Source organism: Pempheris klunzingeri, chromosome 14 (assembly GCF_042242105.1).
Source record: "Pempheris klunzingeri isolate RE-2024b chromosome 14, fPemKlu1.hap1, whole genome shotgun sequence".
Lineage (NCBI taxonomy): Eukaryota > Metazoa > Chordata > Actinopteri > Acropomatiformes > Pempheridae > Pempheris > Pempheris klunzingeri.
The window spans coordinates 9,881,225-9,894,021 of NC_092025.1; the positions used below are offsets into that span (position 1 = coordinate 9,881,225).

A 12,797-nucleotide genomic window follows, 5' to 3' on the forward strand; every position below is an offset into this window, starting at 1 on the left:
CACGTCAGGAATCTTCATCCATTTAATGATCTTCATCTTCTGTGCAGATGCAGTCACATGACTACTCCTCCTTTTCACCGAGCTTCTGCTTTTCCCTGCACACTCTTCTTGGATATTCGCTGATTCTTGTGAGGCTTTGTAGCTTTGTGATGAGGACTGATGACATACGAATCCAGTCAGGCAGGAGTATTGTGAGGGCCATATTCTGTTGGAAAGAGAGGAAGAGATGTGAAGAAATCACGGCAGCTGACACTTAGTGATCATACAGTAGAGTGGCAGCCCTCTGACCTGGAGTGCGTGGGATAGACAGCCGCTGGTGTAGGTGGAGTGACCCACGGTGTTCAAGGCCTCATAGGCGAACCCTGCAGCACTCTTCACCAAGCAGTTGACTGTCGTGTTGTGTGTCATGTTGGTGGACACCATGAAGGGGGCCACACACTGGGGAAAGATCGACTGTGGTTGGACAGGTTGAACTTCCCATCACATCATTCATATTACCGACTTTAAGAAGTGATTGTCAGTTTGAGCCAAAACTCCACCGAGGCTGGAAAGTCCAGTGCAGCAGCATTCATAACACAGTTTGATGCAGTTACACGTGCAGCAAAATAATCCAAGTCAGTGAAAACTACAGGGGGCAAAGGTTCACGTTTTAAGATCCATGTTTGTTCAACCAGTTCAACCAAACACACTGTTCAAATTAGTCTTTGGCTGCATACACAGCAACCACAAACATATGAATGTTTTACTGTCTTCTTATTTTACAGTCACATCAAATGGTAAAAAAAAAGGTAAACTAAACTACATAAGAGGGCATTTTGGGCTGATCTTAGTCTTCCTGAAACCCAGAAAGCTAAAATGGCTTAATGATCACCCCTGATCACTGCAGTTATCTGACCTCTGGTCACTTTTCTTATTGTTTCAAATGTGCAATTATTCAACTGCTTCTGAAAAAACCTAACCGGGATCCCCCCAATTTTTAAATTAATACTTAATCCAAGTCTGTGGAGAGAATCACTTGCTATAGCACAGAGTGAGCCCGTGTGAAGGTCCCTAATGACCTACTTAAACAGCAGATAGACGTGACTGATCAGTCCACATGCTTTTGGATTTGAGCAGCACATTTGACACAGTTGATCACTCTGTTCCATCTCTGTTGTTACAGCGAATGCTGTTTTCTCTGTTGATCATTTTAACTGTGGTGTCCCTAAAGGGTCTGTTCTTGTCTCTCTGCTGTTGTTGCCTCCTCCATGGATTTTCCCATCACTGCTGTGGGTGACGCATAGCTACATACTCCTCTCCAGTCTAGTAAATCCAGTTTAAATAATCTTCTTTTCTTGCCTACCAGCCTGCTTCACAGTAGGCACAGTCAGGCATAATTTTTGATGCAGATGTTTCTTTTGAAGGTCATGTTGAGCATGTTGTCCAGTCATTCTTCTTTTAGCTCAAAGAAATTTCCTATTCCTATTGCCTCTCATATATATATATATATATATGCTTATATATAAGTAATTTATGCTCTTATTTTTTCCCACCTGGACCACTTTAATGCACTTTATGCTGGTATCAGTCAGAGCTCCCTCACAGTCGTCTCCAACTGGTAGAGAACTCCACTTCCCAAAGTTTAACACTGTAACACTGTGTTTAAGCTCTGTGTAACCTTGTTAAGAAAAGTGCTATGTAAATGAAGTTATTATTCTATTATTATTGTGTGTACAGTAGTGATAGACTGGCTGTTGGCTTTTATTAGCTTAGAAACAATGTCTCCATTCATCCACCAGAGAGCACTGACAAGTTTGTTTTTCAACTGTTAAATATCTTGTTCAGCTCACATATTGCTGTTATTCTTTGAAGGATCCTCATCAAAAATGTATTCCATTACAGTAGTTCACCTGGCGGAGTGCATACTATTTATTTAGGCTGAGTTCTTACTGGGCCTTTTGCTGCGTGTCACCCCCCCTTTCTCCCGCCCTGCCTTTCCTTAGTCTCTCCACTGTCACTTTCAAATAAAGTTAAAAATGCCCCCAAAAAACCAAGCCATTATTCTGAATATTTGTTTATACTCCGTGTTTATCATCCAATAAATTGCCATTTAATTTTTAAAACTCAAATACAGATATCAGTATCGGCATCAAAAATGTTGGACTGCACTAAAAATCATCATTGAAATATGGTTTTGGTAAAATATTACCAAACAGAAAAACTCAGTCTTTTCAGGCTTTTATTATTAAGAGTTGAAATAATTTCAACTTATTTCCAATAATTTTCTAGAATCAATTTTTCTTGATCCAGGTTGAGTGATCTGCATCATTCCTTCTTCATTCATAATAGTGACCTTTATTCTATCACAGCTTGAGTAAATGCAGTTTGCAGTGTTCAGTTCACTTTTGGGATTCAGTTTAGTTTTACTTTACCTGAACAATGATTCCCTTTGACTTGTACTCAGCGTGCAGACACTGAGAGAAATATGTCACAAAAATCTGAAATAAAAAAGAAAGTCTAAGTCACAAAACAAGCAAACCAGTGGGCGAGTGTCATGACGTTGTGCACTTGAATGAATGTGTGCACTAAATAACAGACTACATGATTGAGAAAGTACCTTAGTGGAAGAATAAAGGGACAACAAAGGCTGTGGACGAACACCAGCTTCAGAGGAAATATTGATGATCAGCCCTGTCCCTCTGTGAGGAAGGAGATGAAAGAAAAAGATCCATAAATTCATCCCATGTTCTCATTATATCGTATCCACTGGTAACGTCTGGGTGTTTGTGACAATACCTGTCAACCATGCCTGGAAGAACCAGTCTAGTCATCTAAATGAAGAAAATATAAATCATCATCATTGTCTTTTTTTATGCAGCAGACACAGACACCAAAACTGTGCTCTGATAGAGTGGAAAAGGTGAATGCCGATGCTTAAAAGACACATTAAAATCACTCATAAACACACAGTTGTACAGTACAGCACAGTAAATACTCGCACAGATATCTTACCTGAGGGACAGACAGCACGTTACAGCTGATAATCTGAGTGATTTTCTGGTCAGATTAAGCACACAAGAGAGACAATGTGAAACAGCCTGAGTCAGTCAAAATATAAAGCACCGCCCAGAAGATTATATTTAAACTGTAAAATGTACCTGTTCAGCATCTGGTATTTCCAGGAAATTAGCAAAATGATCCGAATAGGACATTCCTACGTTGTTAACTGTGGACAGAGACCCTTTGTTAGAAAGTATTTGTATTCTGTCAATCTTTATCTGATGAACCTATTTCTCTGCTTTTATGAATCTGAATGTCTTTGCCCTCTCAGAGTCAGCACATACATTTGCATTGCTTATTTGTACCCCGCAAGATTCAGGAGGAATTTGCTGCTGTTTGAGGCTCACAACTCCAATATTTCTCAATCTCTAAAGCATCTGAATAACTTCTAGGTTTTTCCTCTGCTCTGTAATTGGTAGTTTCATTACCCAGAATTCCAATCTCCAGTCCCTGCAGCTCTTTAGCTATAGCAGGGTAGATACTGTGGCCGTCTGTGAAGTCCACTTGGATGGTGCGAGTCTTTCGTCCATACAGGTCCTCTGAAGAAGGAAAGAATGAATGAATGAAAGAATATTTTGGATTGTTTTTGCTGCAGTGTGGACAGATGAATGTGTTCACTGCAAAGGGGAAACAGCAGTTTAACATCAGTATTATTTTAATTTGGCTCACCTATCTCTTTGGCAACCACCTGAAGCTTTTCATCAGATCTGCTCACCAAAACAACATGCAGGCCTCTTCGTGCCAGCTGGAAGGTGAAATGCAGACAGACAAGTTTGGTGGCTCTTTTAACCAACATCAACACTCAGCATCAGTGAAATCAGAACTTGATCTAAAACAGTGTAACAAAAATCAACCAATCATCTCAAGCTCATGAAAACCTGATAGTTTAACCCAAAAAAAAGAAAACTGGAGACTCACCTCACAAGCATAAGCTTTACCAATGCCAGATGTGGCACCAGTGACAACTGTGCAAAGGAGAGAGCACAAACTGTTAGAGGAATCACTGTTCATGACCATTTTAGATTTTAGATCCAAACATGCAGTATGTCCATGTGTTTTAGAAAGTTATTAAATCATGACAGATGTTTAAAGTGGTCGACCTTTCAGTAGCTATCTCTGGAGTGTTAAAACATTACCACTAAAACTTTTGACACTGTGACCACAAGCCGACAAAACATTGCACACAATTCTGCATTTCAAACAGTCTGCAGGGTTTAAAATGTTTTTTAAATGTTAGTTGTTAAATTATCCAAGTAGCCTATAAATCAGAGCCCGATGCCAGGGGTGAGCAGTAAGCGGTAAGACTTCAGACTGAGACACAGGTGATAGGAAAGATGACAAGGAAGAGGAGGAAAATGTGGAAGATCTGAAAATATAGTCTGTGTCATAGCCACAGAAACCACATCCTGCTACTGCATGTGGACAAGATATAAGATCCTGTTTATACAGAAATGTATGATTGTATGTTGGATTGAATGCATGATTCCAGGTATATTTTATGGACTTTTATGGACTTTCAATATTAATAACACCTGTGACCACACTTTTAAGGAATTTTGGAGTATTGGCTTATTTCCATACATGCCTTTTTTAGCTTTTGTCAGACTGTTAAGGAGTGCTTGGAGACTTGAATTGCAAGAAATGTGCTTTTTCTTCCAGATTACTGCCAGAGAAGAAAGTATTACAATTCATAGCCAAATAGTGCGTTTTAAACTGGGGAAGAGAAAATCCACTTTCACCCCAACATTTACATAAATACTTGCCAGACATTCTGGGTACTTTACCAGTCCAAATGAAAGATGAAACAACAGAGTGTATCTTATTGACGGATTCTAGCGGAAATGGAAAATGTTTGAAAATCTAGGCATTAATGCTTCCCATCACTGAGCGAGGGAAGGTGCGCAAAGGGTGCTTTGTTTTTCTCCAGTTTCTCAGCCCATGTGTGTTCCAATAACTGGCCCAGTTTTCATGTAACTGTAATACCCAAACGTATGAATTATATATGACAATCTTAAACTGGATGGTCCTCCGAATTTTCCTATATCCTGAGAATGAGCCAAAATTGTTTATTATATCTAGAAGAGAGGCAACAGAAGCTTTAAGATCTGAAATGAATAAACATTCATTCCCAGTTCCCAGTTCTTCAGCACATACTTAAAGCCAGGGTTTCCAGAAGATAAACAGTGAAATTAAATTGTCCTGGTGTGTACTTCTGTATAATCAAAAGGGATTTGATATATTTTGGTTTGTAACAACAGAAGCTGTGGGCTCTTAACTTGTCCATGTCTAGTTTATGAATGAAGGACTGCACTGAATATTCAGAAGTCTTCTCATGTTGTAATATGTACGTTGATTAGGAATCGATTGTAATCTGGCTGGCAAAACTATTTGAGTTGTAAAGTTCTTTTCTGCTTGTAGTGTATGAATGTGCTTGATCACCAACTTTCAAATTTGTGTTGCAGTTTTTGCACCGGAAAAAGTGTCATAAGAAAATGGCACTATTTTCACAACAAGATGGAAAATTAAATTGATGTGTGCATGCAGAGGGTTGAAATGTTTGCAGGCAATCAGGTGAAAATGTTGCATCAAGTAGGAATGTGAACGCATTATCAAGTCCTTTATCAAACTGTGCTCACAGACAGGAAGTATGGTGATCATCTGTTTCTGAACTATATGGTCTCCTTTGCAGTAGGCTTTTAACACACATACACTCAAAACTGAACAAATTCAAAAACAAATTCAGTCAGAGAAAGTTACATTAGCTCTAATTTCACAGTAATAAACATTTTAAATCTGACACTGTTAACATTTGGCTTTGCTAAACAGCAACTTCTAAAAGAACATGATGTACAATTTCTTTGACATTACCTGCCCATTGCCCATATGTCCTTAAATCCACTTGCCAAACTTCTGACAGAACGAACTCTCTGAATCCACACCAACATCTCCAGGCCAGTTTCAGCAGGTGGAAACCAAAAGTAAATCCCCCAACTATGGCCAGTATGTCAGTGAGTGACATTTTGCAGCAGAGGTCTGGACTGAACAGGATTCCCTTGTAGCTCGATGGGCAAAGGTCCCAAAAGTTGTTAATCCTAATTTTATATTAGAGGAAATGAGAACTTCTTATGTGCTTTGCTCCTCCCACACTGCTCCACTCCTCTCTGTGTGCTGCTGTCATTAGGGTGAGCCTGGCAGACAAGAAACACCTCTTGAGCCACAAGTTGTATGTGAACCTTACAAACTCCCTGCAGACTAAACTGAAAGCATTACTTAATGCTTTAAAATCACCATTCAGCAATACATAATTTTCTGTCTGGAAAATCTTGCAGATTCAGCCACAACAACTGCTCTCAGTGTTTCAGCTGCGTCTGAATATTATCCATAGCAACTTCAAAATCACCAGGATCATGTAAGGACTTTTTGCTTTATGTACATACACTACTCACAAAAAGTTAGGGATATTTGACTTTCAGGTGAAATTTATGGAAAATGTAAAAAGTGAATGCTACAGTGATATTATATCATGAAAGCAGGGCATTTAAGTAGAAGCATGCAATGGTAATTTTATTCATCTTAAACAATTTATTGAAAGAAAATCTAACAACAGTGGTAGGTAAACCACAACAAAAAATTTCAATGTCTCAATAAATTGGGATGTGGCCAAAGGACGTCCACTCCTCTCCTTTCTGTGACTCTTCCAGTCTCTCTGTATCACTGTTACAACCTGCTCATGACACTCTGTGGCCACTTCCGTCTGAGGACGTCCTGTTCCGAATATCCCTAACTTTTTGTGAGTAGTGTATATAGTTTTGTGTTTTTAGATCAACACAGTAGGTCAGTGTTTGAGTAGTGAAACATTTGTGGGTGACCCTCCCTCCCTCTCCCTGATAAGTTCCCACATATTTCAAACTCTTTGACCGCAGTTTGTATCACAGACTTTCTGTTATGAATTTCTAGTCGTCAAACTCAAGCTGATATGACCCTGATGACATCACTGTGACACCATCAGAGTTATTTTCTTTTATTTTTTGATTTTCTGGAGAGCTCCTGCAGGAGCTATTGAAGACATTATACAGCTCTTTCCACAGCACTGTCCATGATGAGTGAGCTGAACGTGGTGTTTGAAATTAGTGGAGTGCTCCTTTAACTAAGGGGATGTTGCATGGGCTCACAGCAGAAACGTACTCAAATATCCTGTCCTCATTACATGTGTAGCGTTTGCATCTAATCACCAAAGTCCAAAACAAAACTATGACTCCTTCAGTTGCAATGGAGATAAAAACAATATGCTGTGAACGTGACACAGTTTTTCTGCCAGCTGATAAGTCTGCACTACAATCTGTCAGGTTTTAACGTCAGCAGAAACAGTCCATTAATACAAAATCAGCGCCTGCACATTGATAAACTGAAAATGCTCATGCTTGTGATAATATTTGCGATAGTCCACATATTCTAGTCGCACATACATATGCAGTCCTTTGTCCCATTACGCTCTCTGTGATTAAATGATGGGAAAAAAGCTGAACATCTTGAAGATAAGGAATTTACTATTTCTCTGATAAACCATTCAGTCATTGTGGTTCAGTTGGTGGAAGTTCACTCTCCAATCTCTGTCAAGGACTCTGTCCTACCACTTCACTTAAACTGTACCTTGGGTTTAAGGTTGCTAACGTTGCTTCAGTCTGAACCGAACAGGAGAAAAAAATATTTTTGCATGTATTGCTTTTTGCCTTTATTGTGAAAAAGACAATATTCCTGCTAAGCTGTTCACATGGCTGATGACAATGAATGACACTCTCTCGGCTGTGTTTGACAGATGATGATTCCCTAATGTGTCATTTATCACGTCAAAATGTGAAAAAGTGAAATAGCTGGAGCTGCTTGTGCAATTGGCAAATGGCAAAATAGTTTTCCACTTGTGATGGATTTATTTGAGTGAGAGTTGACCTGTTTGTATCCAACTCTTTCAAAATGTTTCTCCTTTCATTTCACAGAGGTGGTCGTTAACACGTTATGAAAATGAAATTATAGAAATATATATTAATTTTTGTAAAGTTCATAATGCAAATAGGCCCCAACTAGTCGACTCTTTCTCTGCATTGGCTTTGCAAGGTTGACTTAGAAGATGGCGTGTTGAGCCATTTTCAACCCATAAAATGTTGATTTTTATATATTTAGTGAGACATGTCAAAGTTAACACCAGCATTGATGTGTTTTGTTACATTACAGTCAGTACAGAGTTAAGAAACAAATTAACTTAGAGCGTGTACTTGTGCTGTTATACTTTGGACAGGGGAGCCAAAATCTAGTTTTAATGCCTTTATTATATTAGTTTTTATTTTGCTTACAGCATTTTACCAAATAAATGTATGATTAATCAAACTACCATAAAGTTATAACTACTGATTAACTTATAGGCTACATACACAATGCACAGGGTGGAAGAAGTGGCTGCTGCTAGTGGTTGGGTCAATTATTTTCTCTGGGGCTTACTTGTGTTGTATCTTAATGGAAGGAAAATGACAAAATAGTCAGATATCTAGATGTGTAATATCAGTGCATGTATTTTTTTCCTCCTGTCACAGACATCTGCAGCTGAAAACCCAGACTAAATGGATGAGGATGATTGGACATAAAAGACGGTACCAAACTGACTAACAAAAATGTATTTAAACCACTTAAGGTCATAGAGATGAGGATGCTTTAACGGTGTCTGCAGTCAAGTGGCCATCCACCACCAGAGGGTGCTGCAACCAACAGGCCGGAGTTGTACCTGGATTTGATTGAGACATAAAATAATCTGCAGTGAGAGTCCTGCTCAGGTGAGATGAATTAATCTGCAAATCTAATTCTGCATGAGTGAAATCTGTTGTCGTTTGACGTTTTTCTTCATCCGTAATATATATATATATATATATAATATCAAAGAAAAATACAGAACATGGACATGGTCTAAGGGAGACTATAAATGCAATAGAAAATGCAACTTTCTAAGAATTTACAAAGTTGAATCTTGTGGACAAGACAGTTCACCCAGTGCAGTATATTCTGTCTGGAGGCTGTGGTGGAGGGGGAGGCAGCATGGGAGGTGAGGATTCCCAGCATTAAGGGAAAGCCTTCTATCTGTAGGAGTCTCCTCATCGGGATGTGAAGTCTGTCCGAGGGCAGAGTTCATTGGGTTGGAGGCTTTTCAAAACTGTAACTTCCCTTTTACTTTTCATTTTTTAATTTGTATGTCATAGATCATTGTAGGGGGAAACACATCCTGCGTTCCCTGCATGCATTTACTCTATAGTTGCTGTATGCAGTCACAGCTCCATAGATCACCTCCAGGATCTATAATCAGCGACAGGAGTTCCCCCATTATATAACGCACATATTGAATAACACTCTCAAATACTTTTCAGGGAAGGTTCCCTGCTTTCCTACGGCTCTGAACCTGTGATCCTGGAAGGGCAGAGTGATGTCACCTGTGAGAGAGGCCAAATTAATTCACCTGATCAATTAAGTCGGGGTCATGCAGGAGTAAAACGTCTAAGCTTCTCTATGTCTCCTCCCACAGGTTCTTCTTCAGCATTCGTTTGATTAACTTTGACAAATAGCTTCACTGAAGAAAGTAGAGAATTCCAAAAGAGATGTAATTATAAACAGTCAAATCACACAGCAGCTTTGAAAGTCATGTGACCAAGAGTGTGCCAGCCTGCAAAGGACATGTCTAATAAAATGTGGATTTGAATAGATTTAGATTTTAGATTTAGATGCCATGTATGCCCTCGTCACATCAGTCACAGTTTTCAACAAAGTCTAAATATGACTTCACTTTTTATGTTTTGTCTACATGTAGTACTGCAGTTGTTGGTTAAGGCTACAGATGACAACATTTAAGGCCATCTATGATGAGGAAATCACAGATCAGAAGTGCTGGGATCATCCTGTCACTACTGTGTAGGGTTTCTCCAGTAGGCTAAGCTGGTTTCTTTGCTCAACTGGGCCGGCTGTATGTCTGACCTTGCTTTGAAGTGATCTCTGTCAGTGCTGTTAGCCATGCCACTAAGAGGCTTGCAGGCAGCAGATCAGTTTAGCACAGCCTCACCTGTCTAATCTGATTACTTCAACAAGACTGCTATCAATGTGCAAGACGGGACAAACAAGAATAAACACACCATCACACTTCTAAATTTAGGAGATCGTCTTCATATTCATAATGCTCAGCAAAGCTGACGCTTTTTAATGTGGAGTTGCCCCCCACCCCACTAAAGGCTTACATTCCAGCTGTAATGCTGCAGTGAACTGTACCTGCTGCCAGGTCAAAAAGGCAACAGCATACTATCAGTGGCTTAACGTGAGATATTTTTGGCACTCAGCTCCAGCTCACATAGCTCTTATGCTTTTACCAGCATTGCTTTCTGAATGTAAGGTGCTCATGCTGAGCTCTGATCTGTGATTATTGTCTTCCCATCTCATGAGGGGAGTGAGGGAACTGGGTCAGATAATGTGAAGAAAACTGATTATATTTAACCATGAACAGTATATGATCAGGGCTGAGGTTTATGCTGCTGAGGAAAAAAAGATATCACCATCCGAGCGGTGAGACACACTGAGTGTGTGTGTGTGTGTGTGAGTTTCAGCTGCATCAGTTAGCATCTTTAGCTGCTGTAGTAAGACAAGAGGAGCAGCAAAGAACATGGGTAAAGGGCTCAGAAGGGTTTGAACTGCAGCAGCAGGGTTAAATGAGGCTACAGATGCTTAATCACTGCACCAGCTTCAAGCAGTGGGGGACTGCACGCAATTCTATGATTTAGTTAATCATCCTTGATAAGTAATATTGCTTTCTTGCTTTATTGTTTTCTTTGTTCTGTTAATTTTTTGCTTTGGGCAATACAATTTCTTCCCCGTTCTTGTTATTAAAATCACTGTTTTATCCATCAGTCAATCAAGTCTCGGGTTCGTTCTAGGTTATTTCAAAACAGGTGTGAACATTTTCTGGGTTACATCAACACCTAAGTTCACACACTGTGTCAAGGATACAGAGAGAATACACCTCTACTTTCACCTTCATGTTTATCTCTTCCAGCCCTCCCCCATGTACACTCTTCCCACACTAGTATGGATTAAAAGCTAAAGAGGGCTGAGAAGTCAAAGCTTGCCAGACCTTCCCACTCTGCTCTTTCCTTTACCTGTTACCTGTTTCCCAGCTCCCTGCCAACCTATTTTTTTTTTTAAACCAATCCAGACTTTGGATCAGGGTTGTAACTCTTTTCTTGGACCGCCCCTTGCTCTGCGGTTTGTGGAGGATCCCAGTCCAAAACAGGGACAGCAAGAATGCGAGACTAAACTATTGGAAATGTGGAGATTTTTTATTTTCAGTATTGTCTTTACAGAACTTGGATGCAAGCTGAGCTAATTAGATTTTTTTTTTTTTTTTTTTTACTTTTTGGATTACCTCTGATATTTTTTCCAACTAAAGGGAAGAAGATAACACTGTTTACTTGATCCACCAGGACTTTTGATGATTCAACGAAAGGCTCCAACACTGACATGGCTCCTATGTAGAAAAACTGCTCCAGGTCAGATTTGGCTCTTATCAGATCTGTTTTACTGAATTGTCTTGTCATAGATTTTCCACTATCAAGGATGATATTGGTATGGTTTTGTTACTGCTAACAATTCATCTACCACATAGTGCCATTATAGCCTTGTTCAAGTCTGCTACTTAAGTAAAGGGGAGACTGTTGGAAAATCAAGGACTGTCTCATCCCTTCAAAAATTTGTTATAGGCTCTTAGAAAATAGGGGGATTTGTGGGATTCAAGTAGTCCATTAGAACAGGGCTAGAATATTAGTCAGCGCTCCTCTTAACCTATTAGCTACTGATAAGCCAATGTGAATATTAGCCTATTAGCTTTTAAAAGGCTTGCTGGCTGCCACTTGCTTGTTGCATTTCAGCTTGAAGATCAGGACAGAAATCAGGCTCTCTGGGACTCTGTGCTGTTAAAATGTTATTTTTTAACCACTAAAATCCACAGTTGATTTACATGTAAGATTGAACCCAGAATAAGCCTAATTTAAGATTGTAAAAATATAAACTTGAGTTTGACAGGCTGAGGCAGCTTTTTGCAAACATGTATCGTATCTGTGTCCCACTTCTGTACCAGTTTTAAAAACAACAACAAAAAGCCTTTAGGTCAGCTGTCAACGTTAGTACTTTTGACATGGGCAGCCATTTTTAAAAAATCAGTACACAGACTGAAATATAAATTGCCAGGGTTACAGTAGACCATGAAAATGTTCAAAATCATGAAGATTTGTAGTAGAATAAGAAAAGCAGAAAATTAGATTCATAGCTGCTGGATCATGAATTTCAAAGTTAATCCAACAGAAGCAGGTAATGTCTATTTGCATTCAATACATGCATGATAAATATGAATGAAAAATAATTTTTCATTTGGTTTTTCAGTGTCCTTAATTCTGTGTCTTACAGACATAAAGTCATGAATTCAGTTAATGTTTGAAGATTAATGGGGTCTGACTTTCTTTTGTCACACCACTGTCACACCAGTGTAACTTTGATCATGCTATCATTTAATCACACATTTAGATTCTGGTTTCAAGAACCTGAGTGGTGACTGGACTTCACTGGAATCATCCAGAATTGGATATATAAGAAGATCTCAAGAGATTGACTTTAGACGGGCGCAGAGATACCAAGACCAAATAAAGACATCAAGGCCAGATTTAGCTCCACGTTACCTGGAGCTT

The 12,797-nt window shown here is 39.3% G+C and overlaps 2 protein-coding genes across 2 annotated transcripts in view; both read right to left on the reverse strand.

Moving 5' to 3' along the window:
* The window catches only part of gltpd2b (glycolipid transfer protein domain containing 2b), a 139,068-nt gene that overhangs the window by 93,564 nt on the left and 32,707 nt on the right, over positions 1-12,797 (reverse strand). The window lies entirely within an intron of this gene.
* On the reverse strand, positions 62-6,058 carry hsd20b2 (hydroxysteroid (20-beta) dehydrogenase 2). Its single transcript, XM_070844034.1, has 11 exons — positions 5,908-6,058; positions 3,958-4,004; positions 3,709-3,784; positions 3,468-3,578; positions 3,138-3,205; positions 2,992-3,036; positions 2,776-2,810; positions 2,597-2,678; positions 2,412-2,477; positions 289-438; positions 62-205 (listed from the first exon to the last, which is right to left on the reverse strand). Exons 1-11 carry the CDS (start codon positions 6,056-6,058, stop codon positions 62-64), a joined length of 975 nt encoding a protein of 324 aa, XP_070700135.1.

What these genes read in the sequence shown, in the direction of transcription:
- hsd20b2 (XM_070844034.1), bottom strand. Translation starts at nt 6,058, where the DNA reads ATGTCACTCACTGACATACTGGCCATAGTTGGGGGATTTACTTTTGGT. An exon ending in GGTGGTTGCCAAAGAGATAG is followed by an intron (nt 3,579 to 3,708) that starts GTGAGCCAAATT and finishes TTCCTTCTTCAG; the next exon opens with AGGACCTGTATGGACGAAAG. An exon ending in CAAAGGGAATCATTGTTCAG is followed by an intron (nt 439 to 2,411) that starts GTAAAGTAAAAC and finishes ATCTTTCCCCAG; the next exon opens with TGTGTGGCCCCCTTCATGGT.